Source organism: Oryctolagus cuniculus, chromosome 6 (genome assembly GCF_051225735.1).
Source record: "Oryctolagus cuniculus isolate XC-2025 breed Fujian yellow rabbit chromosome 6, ASM5122573v1, whole genome shotgun sequence".
Lineage (NCBI taxonomy): Eukaryota > Metazoa > Chordata > Mammalia > Lagomorpha > Leporidae > Oryctolagus > Oryctolagus cuniculus.
The window spans coordinates 36,033,168-36,060,028 of record NC_142872.1 but is presented as its reverse complement, the minus strand read 5'-3'; the positions used below and the strand labels follow the sequence as shown (position 1 = coordinate 36,060,028).

Sequence of the window (26,861 nt, the reverse complement as noted above, 5' to 3'; positions counted from 1 at the left end):
AGCTGATTTTTCTGAAGCTCTGACCTTTCTCCAGCCGGAGCTTTGAATACTATTTTGTGAGCTGTTATCTCGTGTACCAGCTCCAGAGATGCTTTTGATGAGGATTCTCTGGGGAGAAATTTGGCCATTATTATTTTCTCCAGAATCTCCTGAGACGGCTACCTCGGAGAATACACAGCTAGTAAACAGGCAGAGGGGAATAGCAACATCTGATCACTGTTTATAAGGAAAAGCCAAGACACACGCTCAAAGGATAATGAAGAAGCATTAAATCAGACTTTTCCCTACAGAGTGTATCAGAGGTCTAGAAAAGAAAAGAAAATGCTGGAGGTTCATAGTTTTTGTGTTGATCACGATCTCAGACCGCTGCAGACAGGCCCGTCTAAGTTGGTGAATTTGGGTCATTCGTGAGATTGGAACTGACCGCCAGTGATTCAGAGCGGCCGGGGCAGGCCCTGGCTGGGAAGGAGGTGCGCGACCTGCTGAGTCACACGTTGCCATTGATCTTGCTCTGGGGTGGAGAGACAGAAAGCTCAGCTGGCATGGTGTATGGTCCACTTCTCAGCCTCTCTAGCCAAAAAGGCAATTTATATTCTTCCTGACCATGCTACACCACTCTCAGAATTCTCGGGCAGAGGGAAGGCATCCTGGCATTGCTACCAAATACAGAGATTCTTATTTGGCCCTTCCTGCCCTTATCCCAGGCACTCCATGCTTAATGCACCTGACTTGCGGTCCCCTGACTAGTGTTCATAGCCAAAGCAGACCAGCAGCATCTTCAGAAACATTTACATCATTCCTGCTTCTGCTCTTATCTCTCAAGGCTCCAATACCCATTTCTATTTCTGATTTTCAGCAGTGGAAACTCTACCAGGGAAGCAACAATACAGTCCAGAGGATATTAAAGTATGAATAGTCGTTGTGTTTCACTAAAACATTATCATTTAGCATATTGAATGGTTGATGATAATTTTTAAATTCATTTCACAGTGGTATTTAATTTTTAAATGTTTGGTTTTATAGTTGTAGTAGTAATGATACATAGGTAATATAAAATAAAATGTAAATTAACACTGAGAGTCTTAGAAAATTTAGGGAGTTAAAGTTGCCATGGTGTCCTGGTTTTGTGGCTTTGACTAGAATGGAACCTGTCATTTGCCACTTACTCATTTTTATCAGAGAAAAAATACTGAGTCCCCTATAAGGACAACTATTTGAAGATACATGTAATATTTTATCAAAGCATCTAAAATGTTAGTGGTGCTAAAGAATGACTTCATGTACATGTGGTTTTCTTATATCCCCCCCAAGAATCCACTTCTTTTGTCTACTTCTTGTACATCATACTCACAGATTCATCAAACTTGACCAGAGTGAAGATAGCTCACCAGTTAAACTTCAATCCCAGATAAATCCACCTAAGTGCTTTATGACAGCAACAAAAGCCAACTAGCATGTATTAAGTGAAATCTATGGAGAATAAGATGAAAGTGTACTAACTGGATTCACTTTAAATTCATGGCCCTAAATCTTAAAATGGATATTTAAAAACTCCTATTCCTATAAGAGTCACTGCTTCTCTTTCACTGGCTTCACAGACTGACTGCACAATTTCCTATCCTCCTCCTACCCCTTGTTCTTAACTGATGACCTCATACATTATAGGGAAAACCCACTATATAGGCTAGCAGCTTTCAAATACAAATTAATGACCTAATTATAAAATCCATATGGAAAATTAAAGGGTCAACTGCAAACAACAAAATCCAAAGAAAAAAAATCAAACTACTAAATAAATAAAGATAGTATAATAAATACTGAAGAGTATACAATTAAGTCAATGGAACAAAATCAAGAAAATCACACATATTTGGTGACTTGATTAATACAAATATGGTACTGTGTGGTGGTAAGGAAATAATAAATTTCAAAAATGACATTGTAGCAATTAGTTATTAGCACTTAGTTAATTAGTAATTAACATACTAATATGGGGAAAATGACCCTGGGTTGTAGATCTGATTGTAAAAGCTAAAACAACAGAGCTTCTGTGACACAGCATAGAATATTTCCACCTGGGACAGCTAAATATTCTTAAACAGGGCTCAGAAATCATGATCCCCAAAGGAAGTTATTGATAAATTGCACCACAATTAAATTCAAAATTTCTTTTCTTGGAAGAAGAAGAGAAAAAAGAGACAGGGTAGGTTTCAGGTGGGGCAAACAATTTATATTAAAGAAATACTTGTATAAGGAATATGTTAAGAGCATTTACTGATACTTGAGAAACAGAGACACCCAATAGAAAAATTAGCAGAAGGCTCAAATAAGAACTTCTCAAAAGAGGTCTCTACATGGCTAGGACATGTATAAAAATCAAGCCAAACTTACAAGTCCCCAGGGAAATAATAAAGGAAAGCCACAATGAGATACTATCACACCTTTGCTGGAGCGACTTTGAGGAGACTGACAAGCTGCAGTGTTGGTGAGGCTTCAGAGTGCTTCAAATTCTCCTCTTGCTGATGTGCACATAGATTGTTAACAACCTCTTTACCAGCTAACCCTGTGTACATTGGAGGAACCAGTGAATGAACTTGTACATTTATACCCCCAAATATATGCACTTTTGTTTACCGAAAGATGCAAATAAGAATGGTAATAGCAGCAGTTCTTGTAAAAGCCTCAAACTAGAAACAACTTACATGTCCATCATGGTAAAATGTAATAATCAGTCGGGGGATACTCAGGCAATGGAGTATTAGAGAGACGGCGATGTGGATGAATCTCAAAATCCACTTCGTACCTACCCTGCCCCCCACAATAAAATCTCTCACTTCCGATCTTCTCATGCAGATGCCACTTGCAGCATCTGGTCCTCCCACTCGGAGCTGACTGCTGCAAAGGTCACAGGATTTATCTCCTCAAGCCAGTGCTCACTTATTGTCTCCTTCTTGACCTCTCAGCAGCATTTAAAATCCTCCGCCTTCCTTCCTGGCTGAACCACTTTTCTCTCTAGATGGCAGGATGCCAGGCTCTCCCGATTTGGCGCTAGCCTGGTGGTTGGCTTTCTGGCTGTTCCCAGAATCGCCCTCCCATCCCAGAGCTGCAGGACTGACTGAAGCATTAGCCTTCAGTTCTGCTCTCCTCATCTCTCTGCAGAGGTGCGCCCTCAGCTGCTGGCGTCCACGGTGTCTACAAGCCCATGGGTCTCCTTTTAGGGCTTCTCCTTGGGTCCTGGACGCCTCTGAACTCCACATGCACTGCCTATTCAACAGCTCTGTATGTAGTGCTTCACGGTCACTGCAAGCAGTGATGGTATACTACTAAGAGGCAGCCCAACACTAACACGACTTAAGACTTTCCTGATCTTCACAGTGGATCTGCTCCTTGGATTTCCCATCTCCATGACTAACACAGTCATCCAAGTTGCTCAGGCCAGCAACCCAGAAGTCATTCCTTGTTTTTCTCTTTCTTCTGGTCAAGGGGCTGGCATGTTTTCTGAACAAAGCTGGCTGGATTCTCTCCCAGGACTCTGCATCTTGAGCAGGTGACAGAAGGTTAGAAAATTGGTTGGAGCGGATTCATCGCAGCCCAGACAGCCTTAAGAGCCCATCAATTAGTTGCTCACCTGGGTTCCCAGAGCTGCCTTTGTCCTGACCTTCCTGACACCTGCCCCTTCAGCTTTACCTCTGAATCTGTCAGCCACCCCACTTCCTTGCCACAGATTTCTTTTTAACTCAAAATTGTTTATGGGTCCTAGTGTTATTTTCAAAAAAGAAACCTTTCTAATATGGATGAGTAAATAAGTAAGTGGAAGTCTGTATACTGAACAGTGTCCTGTGCAGTCGTCCAGCAGTCAACAACATTAAAGAGAACCATTGCTCCGTACTGGCCACACAGTAATACTGCTTCCTGTTCTAATTCTTCAGGGACTACCCTCGTCTCTGCTCTGCCTTCCCATAGCTAACAGGGTCATATCCAAGGGCAGATTCTTCCTTGAAGCCTTTCGCAAAGCTAAGAGCACTCAATAACCTCACATAACTCTGAATTCTTAGTTACAATTTCTACCATTTACTTGATAATTTTGTTGACTGTTTAAAAATATTCCATGTCCTACGGAGGGTTGTTTGCAAAGCTGGCCACAGGGATTCCTCTGCCTGGCCTTTGGAGACACTGACTTTACCATGCCCTTCCATGGAGGTGGGCCGTATTTCTCCACCCCTTGAATCTCACACTTCCTCTGGCCAATGGGACATTAGGAAGCAGAACACAGCCCGAGGCTGGAAAAGGACTCACTCAAGAAGCAAACACCTGCCTGCTTCCAGGAACCCTCCCCCGACCATGTGAAGAAGCCAGGGCTAGTTTCAGAGCAGAAGAGAAAGACTAGACCAGCCCTACCTAGTCTCAAGAATCGATGGATGACTTTGATATATTATTCAGTGTTAGCTAAGTTGGTCCAGGTCAGGAAAACTGCCTGTCCAGTTTACAGAATCTTGAGAAATAAATGCCTAATGTTTTGCATCAGTAAGTTTTAGGACAGTTTTTTTTTTTTTCATGGCAAAACTTGATAACAATATATCTAATTCCCAACTTACAAGCAACACTAGAAAGTTCTTGAAGATTCCTAAGTTTCTTCTTTTTATAGGATTTTGCATTGTTTGCGTTTGTGTGTATGTGTGTGTTGAGAGAAGGCACACCTGACAGAGTGATCTTTTACATCTCTGCCACTTCTAATTTGTGTGGTTTCCCCTGAAACTTGAAGGAATTTGGGCTTCATTGCATTTCTGTTGCCATCCCAGAAGACTCAGGTCTCCTAAGGACCCAAACAATAAACTTCAACCAGGAAGAAACAAAAATTGCTTATAAAAGATTTACGAACTTTATAGCTGCTCTAAAATATTATAACAGATGAGAAAACAACGATAATGTTGCTGGTATAAGCAAGCTTGTGAATTGTATAGCTAGGAAAACATCAAGTATGTTGAAAATAGAAAATAATAGAAAAGAAATATACTAAAACATGCACGGTGGTTGGGACAGGCAGAATAATATCCCCCCAAAGATGTCCACACTCGAGTTCCCGGAGTCAGGGACTGCATTGCTCTATGTGACAAAAGGACTCTGCCGATGTGATGAAGCGGAGGGTCTTCAGGTGGGTAGGCTGTCCTGCCTTAGGCAGCTGAGCCCAGCGAAATCACAATGGGACTGAAAATGATGGGAGAGTGAGCAGAAAGCCAGAGAGCTTTCAAGTGTGCTGTGAAGGTAAAGAAAGGGACCAACACTGAAGGATTCCAAGTGGCCACCCACGACTGGGCAGCCTCAGGGAACAGATTCTCCCCCTAGAGCCTCCGGCATTCACACAGCTCTGCAACGACTATCTGATTGCTGACTTCTGAACTCCAGAATGGTGAGGTAGTTTATATCATCTAAGGCACCACGTTTCTGGTAACTCATTACAGCAGCCATGGGAAACAAGCATGCGGGTACTTCAGAAAGTTCCGGAAAATGTGCAATTAAAAGATGAGTTTATTGAGGTGCAAAAGTTTTTCAAATCTATTTATAGCTTTTCTTTTAATGATTAATTTATTTGAAAGCCAGAGTTACAGAGAGAGGTAGAGACAGAGAGGTCTTCCATCCACTGGTTCACTCCCCAAATGGCCACAATGCCTGGATATAGCTTTTTCATAATACTCATTTACAGCTGAAAATCTCGCATACATGAACAGAAATTTCTAGATGATAAAATATGTCTTCATTGTTCTCATTAGCACCTTCTGTGTTTTCATACTTTATTATATGCAAAAAATTAGACGAGTTTTAAAATATTTAAGATGAAACAAAAGACTTTCTAATACCCAGGCTAGCTCAAGCTGGGGTACATTTGTTCACTCAAGAATCCTCTGGCCATGGAGTAAGGAGAATATCCCATTTCAGGGAAGGGCTTCACCCAATTGTTTAGTCATCATTGATTAAGCACCTGCTGTGTGCTTGATATGTGTACTCTAATCCTTCGTAGCAGTACCTTCTGGCATGGGTATTGCTATTATTCTTAATTATAGAGTAGAAATCCATGCAACATATCTAATGTAACTAACCTAATTCACACTGTGACCAAGTCATGGAGCAGGAGTCAAACTGAGGACCTGGGATCTGGACCTGCCAAGGAACTTGAGTGGCCATGATTGCATAAGAGTAGGTTTGTGAGTGAATGAAAGTTGGCTTTGGTAGGGTGAGAAAAGAGTAACCAGGAACCAGAGTCCTGGTCTCACCACTGACTTCATGCAAGTCATTCGACAGTTGTTTCTGGAGCACTTACTATGTGTTGGGCACCATTGTAAGAGATGAACAATGAGGCAGTGAACAAAAACTACACACAGGATTGCCTCATGGAGTTTGTATACCTGTGGGATATGAAAAAACAATAAGGAAAATACATTCTTCTCCCTTATATATCTTGTAAGGGAGCCTCACCAAATGTCTCTAGGAGATGGTACGGTGGACCAGGAAGAGCAGGGGTTTTGACAGAAGGATTTCTGGGTTAGAGTCCTGGCTCTGCCCACTGCTGACTGTGCAATCTGGAAAAATCCTTCGCCTCGGAGCCTGAGTTTCTTCGGGTGTAGATGGGGATAATAATCTCCATCAACTAAGGCTGCTGGAATGAGTAAATTAGGTAATAAACGTAAAGCCCAGGGCAGTGGGGCGTCCCTGCTGGGGAAGCTCTTAGGGCTGACGCCGGGGCTCTCAGGCACCTCTGGCTCTCAGCCTAGGATCCCACAGGCGCTCCCAGCACAGATGAGGGAACCCGTTTACTGCGCTGTGCTCAGCTGTCTGAGAGAACCCGCTACCGCACTCCCCGTACACGTGGTCCATTCCATCTAAAACACAGGCGATCTTGTTTTCCAATGTCTTGAAGCCACACCTGGACCTTTTCTGCTCACAGGGACAAGGGGCGGGGGGGGGGGGGGGGGGGGGCTGAGGAGCAGCTGAGGAGCAGGCAGCTGCAGGCCTCATCTCAATTAACAAAGGCCACCTGGGAGCTGACTGCCCTGGGGACAGACGGCTGGGGCCTATTTGCTCTCAGGCCTTGTGTTGCCAAGGGCTTTGTTAGCAGCCCCTCCGGGAGGGACTCACAGGAAGATTTTATTTACGCTTCCTGGATGCCAGCCCGGTCTGGCAGCCTTCACTTGCTAAGGTGCCCTGCATCAGGAGTGGGGCCAGGTCCGGGGAGCCTTTATTCTCACTGTGTTTGCCCCTCGACCCACCAGGTCCCAGACAGGTTAACTTCTTTACTCACAACATACACACCCTCAACACTGCACACCCAGCACCTGGTGCTTGGTGCTTTGTGCGCATCTCACAGTTCCCATGTCCCTGTGCCATGTGATGAGTCTCCGTCTCTCCCAGCTGTGGCTAACATCTGGCAGATAAGGTCTCTGTCCACTCCTGTCTCTGCTGTATTCCCGTGGTATTGGTCTCCGTTATCATTACATTTGTCAGAGCCAGCAAAGTATGAGATAAGCAGTAAACTTTTTAAGGTGGGCAAGGAATTTTAAAAGGTTATTTATTTATTTTCATTTTATTTGGAAAGTAGACAAAAAGAATATTATACATATATTATATCTATCTATCTTTCTATCTATCTATCTAAAGATCATTCATCTGCTAGTTCCAGATGCTCACAACAGCCAAGGCTGAGCCAAATCTAAACCAGGCACCTGGATCTCAGTCCAGGTTTTCCATGTGAGTGGCAGGGACTTGAGCCATCATCTGCTGCCTCCTGGGACACACAACAGTGGGAAATTAGAATAAGAAGCAGAGCCTGGGACTTCGATATGGGATGTGGGTGTCCCATGTGGCATCTTAACCCCTGTGCGAAATATCTGCCCCAACCAGTTACATTTGAAATTAGGATAAATAATAATTTGCAGTAAAAACATGTCTCCTACAATACTTACGAGATATGCCAAAAAGTATTGGTTGTTTATGTGAAATTTGAGTATAACTGTATACATTGCATTATATCTGGCAAGCCTAGTTAAACTAATTATAACTTATCTTTGCTGCTCACTACATATATACATGAATGAAGGAATGAATGGGGCTAATTCAGGGTCCAAACCAGAAAACCAAATACAGACATTCTGCTGGACAGCACACACCCACATGTCAAGGGTGATGGTTTCCAGGTGGGGAGATTGTCAGAGAATTTCCACTTCTCTGTGTGATTTTTGTTTTTCAAGTTGACTACAGTGGGCAGAGAAGTTTTCCGATGGCATACCTACTTATATGTTTATGCCTGTACACACACACACACACACACACGTTAATTTAAAACCTGCTTTTAAAAAAAGGGAGGTGCAAGATGGCTGAATAGAAGAAAGAGATGCTGACTTTTAGCATAGGAAGGCACCGGAAGAACAGGAGAGCAACCATGTTCCCAGGGGATGGTTGGAGAGATGGTTGCAGTGGAGTCTACAGAAAGAACAGAGATTCCGGGGAGCAATCTCTCCCCGGAATAGTACAGCCACACAGATGCTAACAGGACGCTGCCCACGACTCCCACAGCCAGTGGCTGGTAGGGATGCCATCTTCTCAGAGTGAGCTTCCAGAAACTTCCAGCAGCCCGCACACCACTTGATACTGTGGCAGCCCCCCCCCCCCCACTGACTTTGAGTATGGTCTGAAGTGCTGGTGGGGGCCAGAGAGCCACCTAACCCTGCGAAAGAACAGCCCATTACTTTCCTCCCTTCCTCCCACCAATGCGCCTACCAACCAGCAGGGAGGAAGAATCATCTTCGTAATATAGATGGAGGCTGTGGCGGTCTGTACCACTGGTGGATTTTGTCACACAGATAAATCCACAGTCCTCACAGACATTGAGTCTGGCCGTCAGCAGGGGCCTGGGTGCCCATTTAAGTCCATGAAGTGAGGACATGTTGCTCACTCTCCACCACAAAGGTGCTGGACTCAGATTGCCAAAGTGGAGTGCCCATCAACATCTGTTGGGCAGGCAGCTGGGGTGACTCTCTCCCCGGATGGGGAGGCTTGCAGGGCAGAGACATAGGCCCCAATACAATAATAATGGGGGAATTCACCCCCAAGTTCATCAATGGACAGATCAACTAGACAAAAAGTCAACAAAGAAACAACAGAGCTACTCTACACTACTGACCAAACAGATCTAATTGATATCTACAAAATACTTGATCCCACAGTTACAGAATACACAGTCTTTGCATCAGTTAACGGAACTTTCTATGTGACAGACCACATGCAAGGCCAGAAAACAAGTCTCCACCAATTCAAAAAATTGAAATCATACCATATATTTTTCTGACCACAACGGAATGAAGCTGGAAACTGACAGCATAAGAAACTCTAAAAAAATGTGATCACCTGAAAACTTAACATAATACTCCTGAATGAACAGTGGGTCATAGAAGAAATCAAATTGGAAATAAAAATATTCCTGAAAACAAATGAAAATGACAGCACAGCATATCAAAACTTATGGGATAGCCGGCGCCGTGGCTCAATAGGCTAATCCTCCACCTTGCGGCGCCGGCACACCGGGTTCTAGTCCCGGTTGGGGCGCCGGATTCTGTCCCGGTTGCCCCTCTTCCAGGCCAGCTCTCTGCTATGGCCAGGGAGTGCAGTGGAGGATGGCCCAGGTGCTTGGGCCCTGCACCCCATGGGAGACCAGGAAAAGCACCTGGCTCCTGGCTCCTGCCAGGATCAGCGCGGTGCGCCGGCTGCAGCGGCGGCCATTGGAGGGTGAACCAGCGGCAAAGGAAGAGCTTTCTCTCTGTCTCTCTCTCTCACTGTCCACTCTGCCTGTCACAAAAAAAAAAAAAAAAAAAAAAAAAAAAAAAACTTATGGGATACAGCAAAAGCTGTGTTAAGAGGAAAGTTTATAGACATTAGTGCTTACAACAAGAGATCAGAAAGGCGTCAAACATATAATCTAACAATGCAGCTCAAGGATCTAGAGAAACAGGGGAAAAAAATGAGTAGGAGGAATGAATGAAAATTAGAGAAAAATAAACAAAATACAAAATTTAAAAATGACATAAAAGATCAGTGAAATGAAGAGCTTGATTTTTGAAAAAGTAAAAACAATTAATAAACCACTGTTGCAAGTAACCAAAAAAAAAGATGAGAAGAAATATTCAAATTAATGAAATCAGTGATTAAAAAAGGAGATGTTACAGTAGATAACACAGAAATAAAAAGAATCATCAGGAATTACTACAAATACCTATATGCCAACAGATTGGAAAATCTAGAAGAAATGGATAATAGATTTCTGGATATACACAATTTACCAAACTTAAGACATGAACACATAGAAAACCTAAATAGACCAGTAACCAAGATGGAGACTGAATCAGTAATAAAGACCTTACAAACAAAGACCCAGGCCCAGATGACTTCACCACTGAATTCTACCAAACATTTTAAGAAAAATAATCCCCAATAATCATTTTGAACTATTCAAACAATTGAAAGGGAGGGAATCCTCCCAAACACCTTTTATCAGCCAGCAACACCTTAATTCTAAAACCAGAAAAAGATAAAGAAAGAGAGCTATAGAAAAATATCACTGATGAACATGCAAAAATCCTCAACAAAATACTAGCTAATTAAATTCAACAACACATCAAAAGATCATCCATCTGGACCAAGTGGAATTTACTCCAGGAATGCAGAGTTGTTTCAACATAAATCAATAAATTTGATACATCACATTAACCAAGTTAAAATAAAAAGCACACAATTATCTAATAGATGCAGGGAAAGCATTTGATAAAATATGATATCCTTTCATGATTTAAAAAAAAAAAACTAGGAAAAGTTAGTATAGAAGGAACACCTCAACACAATCAAGGTAATATTTGACAACCCACGGCCAGCATCACATTGAAGGGGGAAAAGTGGAAGGAGTTCCACTAAGATCCAGAACCAGACAAGGATGCCATTAGTATTCAATATAGTTCTGGAAGCTTTACTCAGAGCCATTAGACAAGACAAAGATATCAAAGGAATATAAATGGAAAAGTAGGAGGTCAAATTATCCCTGTCTGCAAATGACATGACCCTATACATAGGGAAACAAAAGATTATCAAAACTCCTGGCCGGTGCCATGGCTCACTACGCTAATCCTCTGCCTGAGGCGCTGATACTCTGGGTTCTAGTCCCAGTTGGGGTGCCGGTTCTGTCCTGGTTGCTCCTCTTCCAGTCCAGCTCTCTGCTGTGGCCTGGGAAGGCAGTGGAGGATGGCCCAAGTGCTTGGGCCCTGCACCCCATGGGAGACCAGGAGGAAGCACCTGGCTCCTGGCTTCGGATTGGTGCAGCACGCCAGCTGTAGCAGCCATTTGGGGGATGAACCAACGCAAGGAAGACCTTTCTCTCTGTCTCTCTCTCTCTCACTGTCTAACTCTGCCTGTCAAAAAAAAAAAAAAAAAAAAAAAACCTCCTAAGAGTTTGGCAAACTTGGATGATATAAAATGAATACACAAAAATCAATAGCCTTTCTATATACAAACAGTGCCATGGCTGAGAAAGAACTTGTAAGATCAGTGCTATTCACAACAGCTACAAACAATTCAAGTATCTTCAGATAAGCTTAACCAATGATGTGAAAGTTCTCTATAATTAAAATTACAAAACGTTAAGGAAAGAAATAGAAGACAAAAACAAATGGAAAAATCTTCCATATTCATGGATTTGAAGAATTAGTATCTTCAAAATGTTCACACTACCCAAAATAATTTATAGATTCACTGCAATATCAATGAAAATACCATGACATCCTTCTCAGATCTAGGAAAAAATGACCCTAAAATTCATATGGAATCACAAGAGACCCTGAATCACTAAAGTAATTCGAAACAATACAAATAAAACTGGAGATATAGTAACATCTGATTTCAAGACATATTTCAGGGAAGTTAAAATAGGTTGGTACTAGCATGAGAACAGACACGTTTACCAATGGAAGAGACTAGAGACCTCATAAATTAATCCACACATCTGCATCCAACTAATCTTTGGCAAATACACTAAAATCACTCCTTGGATAAAGGACAGTCCCTGCAACAAATGGTGTTTGGAAAATTGGATGTCCACATGCTGAAGTATGAAGCAAGGCTCCTCTCTTACACCCTACACAAACTCACAATGGATCAAGGATATAACCCTAATATGGAAACACTGCAAAACATTGGCATACGCAAGGACTTTGTGGATAAGACCCCAGAAACACAGACAGTAACAGCACAATGACAAATGCGATTATATCAAGCTAAGAAGCTTCTGCACATTAAAGGAAACACTCAACAATGTGAAGAAGCAATGTATCCAATGGGAGAAAATATTTGCAAACTATATATTTTATAAAGGATAAATATCCAGGATATACAAAGAACTCAAACTCCACAACAACAAAACAATCCAGGTAAGAAATGGGCTAAGGATACGAACATGCATTTTTCAAAGGATAAAATACAAATAGCCAACAAAAGACACCTGAAAAGGTGCTCAGGATCAAAAACCATTAGGGAAATGCAAATAAAGAACGCAATGAGGTTTCAGCTCACTCTAGTTAAAATAGCTATCATGCAAAAATCAACAAATTACAAATGCTGGTGAAGATGTGGAGAAAAGGTAGCCTAATGCACTGTTGGTGGGAATGTAAACTAGTATAACCACTATGCAACATGTTATAGAGGTTCCTCATAAATCTGAAATTCCATCTACCATATCACCCAGCCATCCCACTTTATGAATTTACCCAAAGTTAATGAAATCAGCATACAGAAAAGTTATCTGTACCCTCATGTTTATAGCAGCTCAATTCACAACAGCTAACACATGAATTTGACCCAGCTGTTGTTCTGATGAAATACTACTCAGTCATAAAAAGATTGAATCCTGTATTTACAAGAAAATGGATGAAATTGTAGACCATTATGTTTAGTGAGAGAAACCAGTCCCAAAAAGACAAATATGTTATCTCTGATTTGTGCTAAATAATATATAGTAGAAAAAAGTAACGTTTTTGAGTGAAATTGACATTTTTAGATTTGATTATTGCTTATAGCCCTGCTCTATACTCCTGAGGAACAGTAGTTTTTCCACTTTCTACCTGTTGGATTATTTATTGAGTGTAGGATTAATTTTGTGATCATGAAGGAAATTGAAAACATGTCACTGCAAAAATTGAAAGAAAAACAAGAAAGAAAAGAGAAGACAAGGAGGGAATGAGTGAGTGAGGGATGGAGGGTGTGGAGGAAGCATCATTATGTCCTTAAATCTGTGTATATGAAATACAAGAAATCTGTTCCATTGATATAAAGTACAAAAAGAATGAAAACCAGCCTCTAAGATTCTGGGGATGCGGAGGTAAATTTAATAGTTAAGCATATGATGTAAACTCTTGATTAAATTTTACATAATATATTGGAGAACCTTTGGTTTTTGATTGATTTGCAAAATGAGATGGAAAATCAAAGTAAAGCAATACAGGCTCTTAGGAAGAATGAGTGGTAGATATTCATTCATTGGCACACAGAACTTCCCATGATGCATTGGGGCAAAGCACAATTCTTTGATTCTTTGGATGTCCATATTGGACTATAGTAATAAGCAAGTTCAAAATGCTCATATTTGGGCAAGTGTGAAACACAGCAGATAAAGATGTGATTAGGGATATTTCCATCCCATATCAGAGTGTGTAGGTTCAAGTCATAGCTCCTCTCCTAATTTTTTTTTTAACTTTTATTTAATGAATATAAATTTCCAAAGTACAGCTTATGGATTACAATGGCTTCCCCCCCATAACGTCCCTCCCACCCACAACCCTCCCCTTTCCCACTCCCTCTCCCCTTCCATTCACATCAAGATTCATTTTCGATTCTCTTTATATACAGAAGATCAGTTTAGCATACATTAAGTAAAGATTTCAACAGTTTGCTCCATAAAGTGAAAAATACTGTTTGAGTACTAGTTATAGCATTAAATCTCAATGTACAGCACACTAAGGACAACTTCCTGCTCATGTGCACCCAGGTAGGCAGCAAGTGAAGGTGCAAGTACTTGGGTCAATGCCACCCATGTGGGAGATCAGGATTGAGTTCCTGCCTTTTGGGCATCTGGTAGATCCCAGCAGATAGGAGGTCTCTCTGTCTCTGCTTTTCAAAGGAAATAAATCAATAAAGACTTAAAAATAAGTATGCTGCACTTTCATAGAAAAGTAAGGAGGGAAAGAACTAATATTCGTTAAAGAAATATTACTATGTGTTGGCCACTGTGCATAACACTTTAATTTCATTCATAAAAAATCAGGTTATATACATTAACTATCTTATGACATTGTGACTTAAAATGATAAATCATTTCAGAAGCACAGCAAGACGCCTAATAGTTGAAGAATGATTGTTTTTCATTTGGCCGTGCTGTATTGCTAAGGCAGGAAATATTTACTAGCAAGAATAATGATGATCTATAAAGGTTTATCTTAGGATTTGAAAGACAAAAATGTTTTCTGTTATACATATAAGAATGCTCCCCTTCTAGTTTCCAGTTATGAGCGTGGTGTAGAATCACTGGGCTGTAGGCTCTTCTATTCCCTGTCTTCTGTCAATCATAATGATGTCCAGTATTCTGTGAATGTCAACATGAGTGGGAAGAAGGAAAGACTGCAATATTCATGTTCTCACCAGGTCAGCAGGCACGGAGAACAGAATTTTGTCTATAGTGACACCACATGGGCAAATAGCAACATCCCCAAGTCTTGGCCAGCTTAAAGTCTCATAAACCCATGATTTAAGAACATAAGAATAGTGGGCTGGCATTGTGATGTAGCTAGTCAAGCTACTACCTGCAATGCCAACATCCCATATGGGTGCAGGTTTCTATCCCAGCTGCTCCACTTCCAATCCAGTTCCTGCTAATGGCCCGCAAAAAGCAGCAAGAGATGGCCCAGTGTTCAAGCCCCTGCTACCCATATGAGCAACCTGGATGAAGCTCTGAGCTCCTGTATATGGCCTGGCTCAGCCTTGGCCACCGGCCATCTGGGAGTGAACCAGTGGATGGAAGATTCCCTCTCTGTGTCTCCTTCTCTGTCTGTAACTCTGAATTTCAAAAAAAAAAATCTTAAAAAAAAAACTGTAAGAGGGCTGACACTGTGTTATAGTGGGTAAAGCCACCATCTGCAGTGCCAGCATCCCATATGGGCACCAGTTCAAGTCCCGGCTGCTCCATTTCTGACCCAGCTATCTGCTATGACCTGGGACAGCAGTAAAAGGTGGCCTAAGTACTTGGGCCCCTGCACCCACCTGAGAGACCCAGAAGAAGTTCCTGGCTCCTGGCTTCAGATCGGCCCAGCTTCGACCATTGTGGCATTTGGGGAGTGAACCAGTGGATAGAAAATCTCTCTCTCTCCTCCTCTGCCTCTCTCTGACTCTCCCTTTCAAATAAATAGATAAATCTTAAAAAAAAGTAAGAATAGATGAAATCAACATTGCCCACAGCTATAAGAGCTGAACATGAAAGGGCAACGTGCCCTGTGTGCCTTATTAAGGGTTCCTGGCCCTGAGAAGAGAAAATTCGTGGACTGAACTTTTGAAGAAAAAAAATGTGACTGTGAACAAAGGGAGGCTCTGACATGACAGTAACCTGTCATCCTCCTTAGGATGCAGAAAGAGGGGAAAAAAGCAATCTGATGATTACAAAGGCAGAGAGCTGCATCCATTTTAACTTCTTACGTGGCAGCATTTTGAATAGGCCACTCTGAAATACTGATTAAATACAAGCAGGCTAAGCCAGAATCGCACTGCCATGTCTGAGCAGTGCACAAGCTCTAATAGGCCTATTTCCAAGTCACAGGGAACCATCTTCCTTTCAACTGTGGCATAGAAGCTTTGTGCAAGTTATACATTAAGTGAATTGTAGTAATTAAAGATGGGTGGAGGCTAGTTTTATTCATTGATTCTTCCAGAAGGATGTCGCAAGACACATAGTGAAACCTCCATTACTTTTCCATTAGCATCCTCCAGATAAAGTTCTTTTCTTGCCTTTGTTGGTAAGTAGAACTGCTTGGTATGCATATTTAAAACAGTCACAGTGAGTTAGCTTTAAGAACTGGCTCTTAACATAATGGATGCATTAAGATGTAGAGGAAGAGACATGAAAAGCGTAAAGCACAAGAGAGGAGCAGGAGGTAATAGATACCACAATCTTTTTCGCCAATTTCTAAGCCTTGGATTATGGCAATGGCCTTGAGAGCAGATCACGATCATTTAATGTCTAGCCGCTAACCTAAGTTAGCTCCAGCCCTGTTAAAACATTTGGTGAAAAAGCAGCACCCATCCTTTCTCATCTTACAGGTATATAAGTGGCTGCTTAAGAAGTGTGCACAGGGAAAAAACACACTGCCCATTATTTTGAGAAAGTACTTAAGTCCTTTGTACAAGTCCCAAAGATCAACCTTCTGCCAATCAGAGAGATCATACTTTGCACCCAAAGTCCCTGGCCCCACAGTTTATGGGCAAAAATATCTAATGAATAATAAACATCTGAACTCATTCCTTGTTAATTATGATGTTTTTTAAAAATATATTGGCCTCCAGGATAAGCAGAACTGTAATGACTGAACCATAGAGTACTGGTGCCAATGTAACAAACATTTCATCATAAAATCAAAGAAATCAGGGATTTCATCACATAAATCAAAGAAAGGGCATGGTCCTCTCGAGGGCCTTGCCGAGGCACACCTAGAAATCGAGATGCGGAGTAGACCAGGGGCTGGGGAGGAAGGGGCAATGTCTCCATCTGGAGGCCCGGTGCCGTCACTCACCACAGGTTCACCAGGAAGGGGTGCTCCAGGCCCTGCATGATCTGGAGCTCCTTGAACACATTTCTCACTTCGTTGCGTTCCACACACTTCTGTTTATTCATGTACTTCATTGCATACATCTTCTTGGTATCGTTCTTCTGTACGATGCAGACCTAACAGTGCAACCCAAGTGAGAAGCGGTTAAGGAGATGAGGAACCATGGCAAGGTGAGACAAAGCACGGCTGTTCTTCAGCATGGCTCGGAGGCCTTAGCCCTTACAGATCCTCTGATGTTAAAGTTTCCTTTGGTCCAATTTCAGAGTACAAATCTTACTGTCTTCCCCATGCAACCTATCAATTCTTGAATCTCCACTGTCTCAAACAAGTTTGCCTCTTTTTGCTTTGGGCTTTTTTTTTTGACAGCATTCTGAAGAAAATAGCTGTCTCCTTGTCAGAATTCTTCCAATAACAAACAAGATTCTTAGTCCCGCTTTGAGTGACAGGAACACGCGTGACTAAGCTGTCAAGCCAAACAGCACTGTGCAGAGAATTGCTGCTTACAACCACAGGTTGGAGAACTGAACAGGACTCCAAGGCCTGGAGAAAAACTAAATAGCATCAGTTCATGGTTCTGAAAGATGTTGCCCTTTAAGGGTCCATATAATATCTGTTAAAATAGACAGCAGATGATTTTTCAATGAAATTTAATGGAAATGTGAAATAGTATTTTCCCTTAAAATATGACTCCGTTGAGAACTAATATGAGGGTTTGAATCTAGAAGATTCTTCTCAAAACTTAAGTATGTATCTTTTCCAGGGCAGGTTTTTGAGGACCAAAAACATGGTACCCCGGTAAAGGGATGGAAAAAATTAGGTGGCTTATTTCTGACATGCAAAAAATTAACTCTTACATTGGCAACAATTATTGGAGGTACAGCCAGTACAATTTAAAGTTAACTCTAAAATCTCAATCTTCTCCAAGGTACAGAGAAAAGTCTTAAATTTCATGAAAATAGATAGATTTGATTTTAATGTGATAATTCTGAGAACAGTATATGTTCATTATGTAGCTTGATGTCACACTTTCTTCAAACTGTCATGCTTTCTTCAAACACTTTCTTCAAACAATTCTATAACAGTCCATCATACAACACCTCTCTAAATTATCCTTCCTTGTAATCCTGATCACTCAATAAGCTGAGCGCTATCAGACTCAGCTGCTGAGCTCCCTAACCTGCTGGTAATTAATCATATGGTTCTCACCTTCCCAAAACTGCCTTTCCCAATGGCTCGCAAAATTTCAAAGTGGTCAAAGTTGACTGTAAAACAACAAAACAGAAAAACATCATGAGTGCTTAGGAATTGCTCTTTAGTAGCTAATAAGTAATCAAGATCGGGCTAAACAGAAGCACCTTGTTGAAAAACAACATGCCAAAATATCTTCAAATGTTAATTTACTTATCCAACAATGATTTATTGAACACTTATGAATTAATCATAGTGTTTAGTGCTGGAGAGATGGTAACAATGGTGAAAAATTGCAAACGCTAAACTTATAAACCTATAGTTAAGTCAGTGTCCTATAAAGAGAAAGACTTACGGATTAAATAGCCATAGAAACAAATGGAAAACTCATTTTTGGATGTGAAGAAGGGGGAGGTGTTGGGCTCTACGGACATGTAACAGGAGGTTTGACACAGGCAGCAAGGTCAAGAGTAGCATCTCTGAAGATGAATGATCATGGGAAACCCTGGTCCTGGGCACATACAGCTGTACTGAGGACTGGCATTTTAGAAGTATTCTTCCTCCTTGCCTGTTTTGTCCTTGTAACCATTCTTTGTATATACACAACCTCAACTTCTCTAAGCAGAAATCTATCCCACCCATGAATTTATAGAATGAGCTGCTCCCCAAGATGGGCATCTCTCATGATGAGCACATGTATGAGTGTAGAATCTACTGAATGTGCTCTGAGGTGGAGGGCACCTTCCATGTCTGCCACTCTAATGCTTCAGCTCCCAGAAGTAAGAAGCAGTAGGTGTTTAGTTACAGGTAGCATGGGCTCATGGTGTGCGCACATGAAACGCTTGGTGATGCGAAGAACAAAATGCAGATTCTCCCAGAGAGGTGACAGTCTTGACTTCCTTGCTCTGGCGACCTTGACAAGCTATTTGACCTTATTTCTTAGTTTTTTTTTTTTTTTTTTAAAAAAAAAAAAAAGGATTTCAATGAGTAAAACTCCATATAAGGAATTTTAGGAGTTTGAATAGAAAAGATTGCAAAGCACAAGGAGTTACCACTCATCTCTTTACCCCATCCATTCTGCCTTGTTTGTCAACAATAATTAGATTAGCTCACCCTGAAGGAAAAAGATGGTTAAGGGCACCTCTGACACAGTCTGTCCTGTCAGACGTTTTTATGGCATGACTCAATCATCACTTCCTCTCTTGAATTCCCATTTTGTTCTAGCACAAACCCCACTCAATCGTGTGCAGCTGTTTCTCAGTAACCCTGGCGCTGAACTCAAAATACTGATCCTTTAAGCCTCCCTTTTCATCTCTAAAAATTGAGCTGACCTTTCTAGGTAAGAAGAAAACACCTTTACCTAGGAAGCAATAATAAACTCCTTACTTGCTTAGCATAGTTACCTAAGTGAGGGACTTACCGACCCGGCTCCTACATCTCTGAGCTTGTTAATCACTGGAGCAGAACCTTGATGAGGGTAGAGATTTTAGGTCATGGTGCTACCCTGGTGTCCTGGCCGCCTCAGAACACTTCTGACTAAGGTAGCCGGAGGTGTTACTCTCTGCCGCAGAGCCTCGCACAGTGATCTGTGCAGGGCTAGTTCTCAGTACATAGATCAACCTGGGCTGTTAGGTTAGACAAGGAGGTCAACACAATTGTTTCTTGTGAATGTGAGCACTGTGAGCGTTTGTACCTTCAGTGGCACTGTTTTTCAAACTGTGAGTCAGGCTATTAACAAATTATAAAACACAATAAATTCAGCACTCAGAAGAAGCATTAAAATTTAAGTGACATAAGATAGAAGAGAAAAATACCAGAAATGCTGCTAATCTATTGAGAGAAGCATTGTCCCTAAACTTTTATTTCCATTTTTATATGTTTATTGAAATATCAGGATATAAAATCTGGTGTACTTTTTAACCTGGGTTGTGGTAAAAATAATTTGAAAAATGTTTCATTTTCATAAGTTTTTATTTGTGTTTCTTATTGAAATATTAAAATCAATGAACTGTTACACTCATTACATGAGTTTGGATAATGCATCATGTACAGTGGGAATGTCAAGAAAAAAATCTGACCAGCATGTATTTGCAAGTCCAAGGTTTCATCCTTTTTTTCAGGGTTTTATCTTGAGTATATTCAGTAATGCACTGATTTCTTCACTAGCAGCCTAGCCTAGAGTGCTGTAGTTGCATTCTCAATCTCCAAGCAAACAGCAGGTACCTGGAAAGCAGAATGTTCCATTGTGATATGAGTCCTCTGCATGAACCATGTCCTTTTATAAACCATTTTAATCCTTAATGAAAAAGATTAAAAATTATATGTCAGATTCTTGGTAAATTTATACTAGCAGAACTGCCTAAGTTACTGTGGCCTTGCAAATGTCAGTTTGCAGAAAAATGTCAGGCCTACAGTATTAGAGATAATGCAACTTCTTTATGCATTTAAGTCTAGTCAGTTAAAGAAAGAATACATTCTAGGCCAATATCACACTACCTAAAGTCACTGCCAGGTGTGAAAATTCAATCTAGGAATAAAGCCAGTGACAGATTCAAAGCGAATGAAGGACAGAAGCTCTTATTCATTCCTGACAGTCCCTTCTCAAATGTCCAACAGTAGATCACCAAGTACGAGGAAGCCTAATCCAAAAATTCACAAGAGAGAGAAAGAGAGAGAGAGAGACAGAAACAGATGAAGTCAGAATTGAGGATGACTGTTTTCTTGATTTTTATTTATTTATTTTCATCTTATATTATTTAAGAAAGAGAAATTGAGATCTTTGTTTTTTCCACTTGCTGGTTCACTCCCAAAATGCACTAAATGATTGGGACCAGGCACAAGATGGGAGCCTGGGTAATTCAATCCTGGTCTCCCATGTGGACCCAAGTACTTGGGCCATCATCTGCAACCTCCCAGGATATATGCTAGAGGGAAGTTGGATAGGAAAAAGAGGAACTGGGACACAAACCAGGCATTCTGATATTGGATGCGGGTGTCCCAGGTGTGCTGCAAATGCGTGCCCCCGAACTATGGATTCGTCACCAGTATTTTGGCATGTCAGACTGGCACACAGAACAGCATATCCACTGTGCTCTTAAAGCTTTGAGCAAAATGTGCAGTAAATACCAAAATGGGCCTGCAGCCTGTTTTTGAATAGCCTATCAGCGAAGACTGGTTATTAAATTTTTAAATGATCATTTAACAAATGAATATGCAACAGAGGATTTATTAAAACCCACCATGTTTGCTAGCTGGCCCTTCAAAGAAACGTTGCCTAACCCTGAGCTGAAAAGCACAGACGCTGGATGCAGTCATCTCAGTCCAAATCCCATATCCGACACCTAATGGCCGTGCAATCTTGCTTCTGTTTCTGCACCTATAAAATGGAGGTGATGGGCCAGGTGTTGATGCAATGGAAAAGCCACTGCTTGGGATGCCTGCTTCCCAGAAGAGTGCTTCGGTTTGAACCCAGGCTCTGATGATCCCAATTACACTTTCCTCTTAATACAGACCCTTGGAGGCAGCAGATGATAGTTTAAGTACTTGAGTTCCTGCCACCCACATGGGAGACTAGGATGGAGTTACTAACTCCTGGCCCAGCTCCAACTGCTATGGGTATTTAGGAAGTGAACCGGCAGATGGAAGATCTTTCTCCTTCCTTCTCCCTCACTGTTTCTCTGCCTTTCAAATTAATTAATTTAAAAACCATAAAACTTCAGAAAAAAATGGGTAAAATGATATTAAATCTCATTAGAGTTTATAGGAAGACAAAATGAATTGCATAAATAGACTGCTGTGTGGAACTGACTACTTTTATTAGGACTACCACTGCTGCTGCTTAGGGAACATCACAGTTCAAAGCTCCCAGCAATACCACCATAAGCGATCAGAACACCTGGGTATTATCAGGCACTGTAGAGATACATGGCAAACATTAGTGTTATTTCATTTCATTTGAGGTTTTCAGAGTGTCTGGTGTGCTGTTCCAGTGTTCCCTCTAATCTCTGAAACACAGTAACCTTCATTGTGTTGACCTCTTGTGTCCTGTGCACGTCTCATGTTCTGAGAAACTTTCCTTGTGCTCCATGGAGCCAGGAAGGTGGGGAGTCCCTCTGGAGACACTGTTAGGCTGTGTGTCTTTCGGGGGCCTTGATAATAGGGTTGAATGTGAGTGGAGGCAGAGCCTGGTCTTCACTTATGTTGCCAGGCTGGCCAAGCTATGTGGCCTACAGAACAAAATGCTGCCAGTACCCCTTTCCATGGCTTTCTTATGTGCATCAGAGTCCAGTGTTCGATGTGTCTTTTCACCCCAGTCTCAGCAGCTAGCTGTCTTGCCTGGAGAGCTATCAGGTTAACAGACAAAGCCGAAGGAGTCCTAATGCTTTGATTTCACCTGGAATAGTTTACAATAAATATCTTACAATGTCTTTAAAATATTTCTTTGGGATGAGTACACATTTCGCCAGTAGTCAACTAGACATAGAAATTTTCCATATTTCAGGGGTCTGTTTATGTAGGAGTTGGAACACATTTCACTTTTATGCTACTTTTTATCCTCACAACAACCTTATAGTATATCTAGGTAAGGGCGCTTAGGCCCAGAGAGATCGAATAATTTGCCATGGCTGTAAGTAGTGTAGGAGCTCATTAATGTTCCAGTTAGTTTCCAAAGACAGAGGAAGACAACACCTTGTTAAGTGAAAAGTACGTGCAGAAGTCCGCCAGGAGAGTGCCCCTTTGAAAACCAAGAGAGTCTTTCAAGAAGTCCAACACAGTCGTATCTGACTTGTGTGAAGACCCTGTGGGGCTCATGAACTACAGTAGGAGCTACTATATGGGAAAAATAGATTAAACATTAACATCACACTTTGTTCGTTGGGAGGCTCATATTCATTACAGTCAAGTGGAAAGTAAAATTGACCGCGGGGATAACCACTTGACTGTTTTTGCAAAGCACATCCCCACAGGTGAGTGGAGGAGTGGGCAGTATCACCTCACTCCTGTCTTCTTAATTGCATTCATGTAAATTCATAAACACTTTTCTGATTCTATGTCCAGCGTCTTAACTAACAGGGTTGTCTTAACATTATTCTTTTATGTATCTACCTTTCCCAGGAGTAGAGTCAGGGGACGCAAGGAGAGATTTCTTCCTCTTCCCTGTTAGAACAGCTTAGTAAGTCAGTCTTAGCCAACTCTTTCCCTAAACATAGATATGTTAATTCTGAGACCCAGGGTTAATGCTTTTGGTTTGCTTTGCTTTAGTTTTCTTACCATCTACCCAATCTCAACATCCCCACAATAAAGAATGTCTAAGGGAAGAGAATAGGAAACTATTTTTAGGGTTTGTAATCACACTTGGACATGTGGAATTTAGAAGAGTATTCTAGAAGGTAAAGCAGAAATTCCATTTTTTAAGATTAAAAATACTTGGGAAAAATATTTTTCCTACAAAATTGACTTCAGTTTTATTAAGAGTCATATCATGAACATATGTTGAGTATACTAACTGTACACCTTGCTCTGTGTGCCAGTCCTTCTGTTGATGATGGACAAGGACAGCGCCTGTGTGATTTTAGCCATGTTTCCCAATGTTTCCAAATCACAATGTCCCCATCTATAAAATAAAGCTAGTGAAGCCTAAATCGTAGGTGGCATTGAAAACGAGATGCTATGAACCGGAAGTGTCCACAGAAAGCTAAAAATTACAAAGTATGTCTAAAACTACAATTATGCAATGAAAATTAAACTTTCCATTCCAAATTTTCAGTTCCATTCCCATGAGTCAACCACTGTTAATAAATCTTTGTGTGCTCCTTAAGAGATTTTTTTCTCTGCACGTGTGTGTTCTTTTTGACAGCGATGGTAACTTCCTATCATTCCTGCAGGAGCATGGTTTGTTGTGCTTTCTGCATAACTCCATAGTCTCTGTCCACTGATACCATCACATATGGATCTATCTGCTCATTTTAAACAGCCCCTTTATCTTTCTTTGCATCAATGTCCATAAAATATTTAACCTACTGATGGGGTTTGAAAGATGATTTAGTCATGCACAATTACCAGCAATGGTACTTTGAACTTCCTTGAGAGACTTTTGTGCATACGTTTGTAGTCTAAGGTTATAGAAATAGAACCGCTGGCCCAAGAAAATGCGAATTTTCTAATTTAATCAACATTTCCCACTACCTTGCAACAATGTTGCACCACGTCTCCTTCCTATCAGTCATCTGTAAGAATGATGTTTTTGTCTATCATCTTGCAAACACTATCACATCAACTGTCATTGATCTGACAAATGAAAAGTATTAAATTATTGATTTAGTTCATATTTCTTTGATAATGAGTGAAGCTGCAGGTATTTGTGTACTTATTTATTCAGTGAATAGACTACTCATATATCTTGCTATTATACTTATTAGACTTCTTAATTACAAGCCTGTTTAAAAATGTCAGGTAGGAGTAGGTGTTTTGCCTCGCAGTTATGACCTTGCATTCCAAATTAGAGCTTCAAGTCCCAGCTCTGCTCCTGATTCCAGCCTTCTGCTTGTGTGCACCCTTTGGAGGCTCTGATGATTTCTCGGGTGGTTGGATCCCTGCCAATCATGTGGGAGACCTGGATTGAGTTCCTGACTCTAGTTTTGGTGTGGCACAGTCCTGGCTGTTGTGGACATTTGAGGAGTGAGCTGTTGGATGGGAGCGCTCTCTATATAGCTGTCTCTGTATCTCTGCTCTCAAAAAAAGAGCAAATTAACTCTCTCTTAACATTTTTCAGGAATATTTTTTCTAGACTGTCCATTTGGCTTTTGATCATTAAAAATATTTTTAGTTAATGTGAAAGTTTTACATTTTAAATAGTCAAATAAACCAATCATTTCCTTTTTGTTTCTCTGGGTTTGTGTCTTTGTTTGAAAGACATTTTTTATTTCATGATTGTTAAAAACATACGCTACATTTTATTCTTTAGTCTTAATTTAGCCTATTACTTATTATTTGAGAAGCAGAGATAAATCCTCTATCTGCTGGCACACTCCCCAGATGCCCACAACCATCAAGGCTAGTACCAGGAGCTGGGAGCAATCCAGGTCTCCCACATGGGTGACAGGGACCCAGCCATCTGAACCATCACACTCTGCCTTCCAGGGTCTACATTAGCAGGAAGCTAGAATTGGAAGTGAGGCTACCATTTGTACCCATGCACTTTGATATGAGATGGGGCATCCTAGGCAGTATGTTAACAGCCAGGCCAGTTATGTGCCCCGATATGATTTCACTGCTGATGCTTAGTTTTTAAAATTTCTTTTGTTGAGTACATCTCTAGTGTAAATTATGTTGCATCTATTCAAGATACGCAGGACAAAAATATTTCTAAATTTTAAAGTTTCCAAAAAGCCTTTCTACTATTTCTTAAACTAAAAGCTAAAGCAATTGGCAATTTTTTTCTTTACAGTCATGGCAATAGGATTGTTAGTAAGTGAATGCTTTTGAACTACTTTGTGTGAGTATCCTCTTAAATGAGGCCTTCCACATCTTGCCTATGCTGGTATTTTATTTAGTAAATGTTTGCTTATTTGGCACAATGTTAAATTCCAAAGTAATATGATCCAAATTGTTAGCAAACTAAACCAGAATAGTCTGAATGAGTTCAAGTATAGCAAAATAAGACGCATCCACAAGGACGGAAGGAAAAAGTCAAGTGGAAGTCTTGCCTGGGAGTGGGTGCTAGGCAGAGCAGCTAACCTCTGCTTGGGATCCCCAAATCCTGTAGTGGAGTGCCCAGTTTGAGTCCTGATACTCTATTTCCAATCCAACTTCTTGCTAATGTGCCTTTCTGGAAGGCAGAAACCAGTGTCTCAAGTTCTTGGGTCCCTGTCACCCACATAGGAGACCCAGATTGAGTTCTGGGCTGTTGGCTATGGCCTGACCCAAAAGGCATTTGGGTAGTGAACCAATGGACAGAATCTCTCTCTCCATCTCCATCTCTCTCTCTCTTTCAAATAAAATAAAAAATAAATAAAAACAGAAAGGTCTCATCTGCCATTTTACATCAATTTGTTGCACAATTTTACTTCTTAAACATGACACTGCTTCAGGCTATGCTTCTCTGAAGGCCAAGTCAATTCAGCATGTGAACACAGCTTGCTTAGCTGGCCACAGCTTCCAGTTCTACTCTCCGATCCAGCAAATGTTTAAAGGTTTTCCCTGGCACAGTGGAAGACCCTACATGCAGAAAAGGCAGTCACAGACATTGCTCCGTGAACTCAGTCTGTGCTCACTGATGCAATTACTGATTGCTCACTCAGTAGCACCCAGACATTATGCTATATCCTGGGAGAAAGCAAGCCCAGGTGACCTCCTTCATGAAATGTACAGTCTGATGGAACAACAGGATAATTAATCATTGCTAACATCCAGTAGTCACGCAAGCAGTACTCATCATTACTCTAAACGTGCTGCATACATTATCCCAATTTTCTATCAACTCTATGAAATACTACTACTATTGTGGCCATATAGGTAAACAAAGTAAAGCCCCAGAAAAATTAAGTAATTTCTCCAAGGCCACAGAGTAGGTGAGCAGCAGAGTGGCAGAGTCCTATTCAAGGAGACACCACAGCTGCCCTTAACTGTTCTCTACTGTGTTCCTTTAAACAAAGATAGTCATGCACCAGAATATAATGGCTTCTGATAAGACCCATATTTCTGCTTCTCCTCTGTTCAGGCAGGGCCTTTCGTTTTCTACGGCTTGTCTTTCACCAATCCAGGTCCCACCAACAACTT

At 41.1% G+C, this 26,861-nt stretch overlaps 1 protein-coding gene across 3 annotated transcripts in view; it reads right to left on the bottom strand.

Annotated features, from left to right (window-relative positions):
* STK32A (serine/threonine kinase 32A) overlaps positions 1–26,861 on the bottom strand; it is a 143,822-nt gene that overhangs the window by 88,463 nt on the left and 28,498 nt on the right. For 2 of the 3 annotated variants that reach the window (XM_008255186.5, XM_051843477.3), the window contains exons 3-4: positions 18,102–18,157; positions 16,860–17,011 (exon numbers count right to left, since the gene is read on the bottom strand). In XM_008255186.5, coding sequence (XP_008253408.1) covers positions 16,860–17,011; positions 18,102–18,157 — 208 coding nt within the window. The remainder of the gene's footprint in view (positions 1–16,859; positions 17,012–18,101; positions 18,158–26,861) is intronic. The other variant, XM_089336035.1, reaches the window with a different exon arrangement.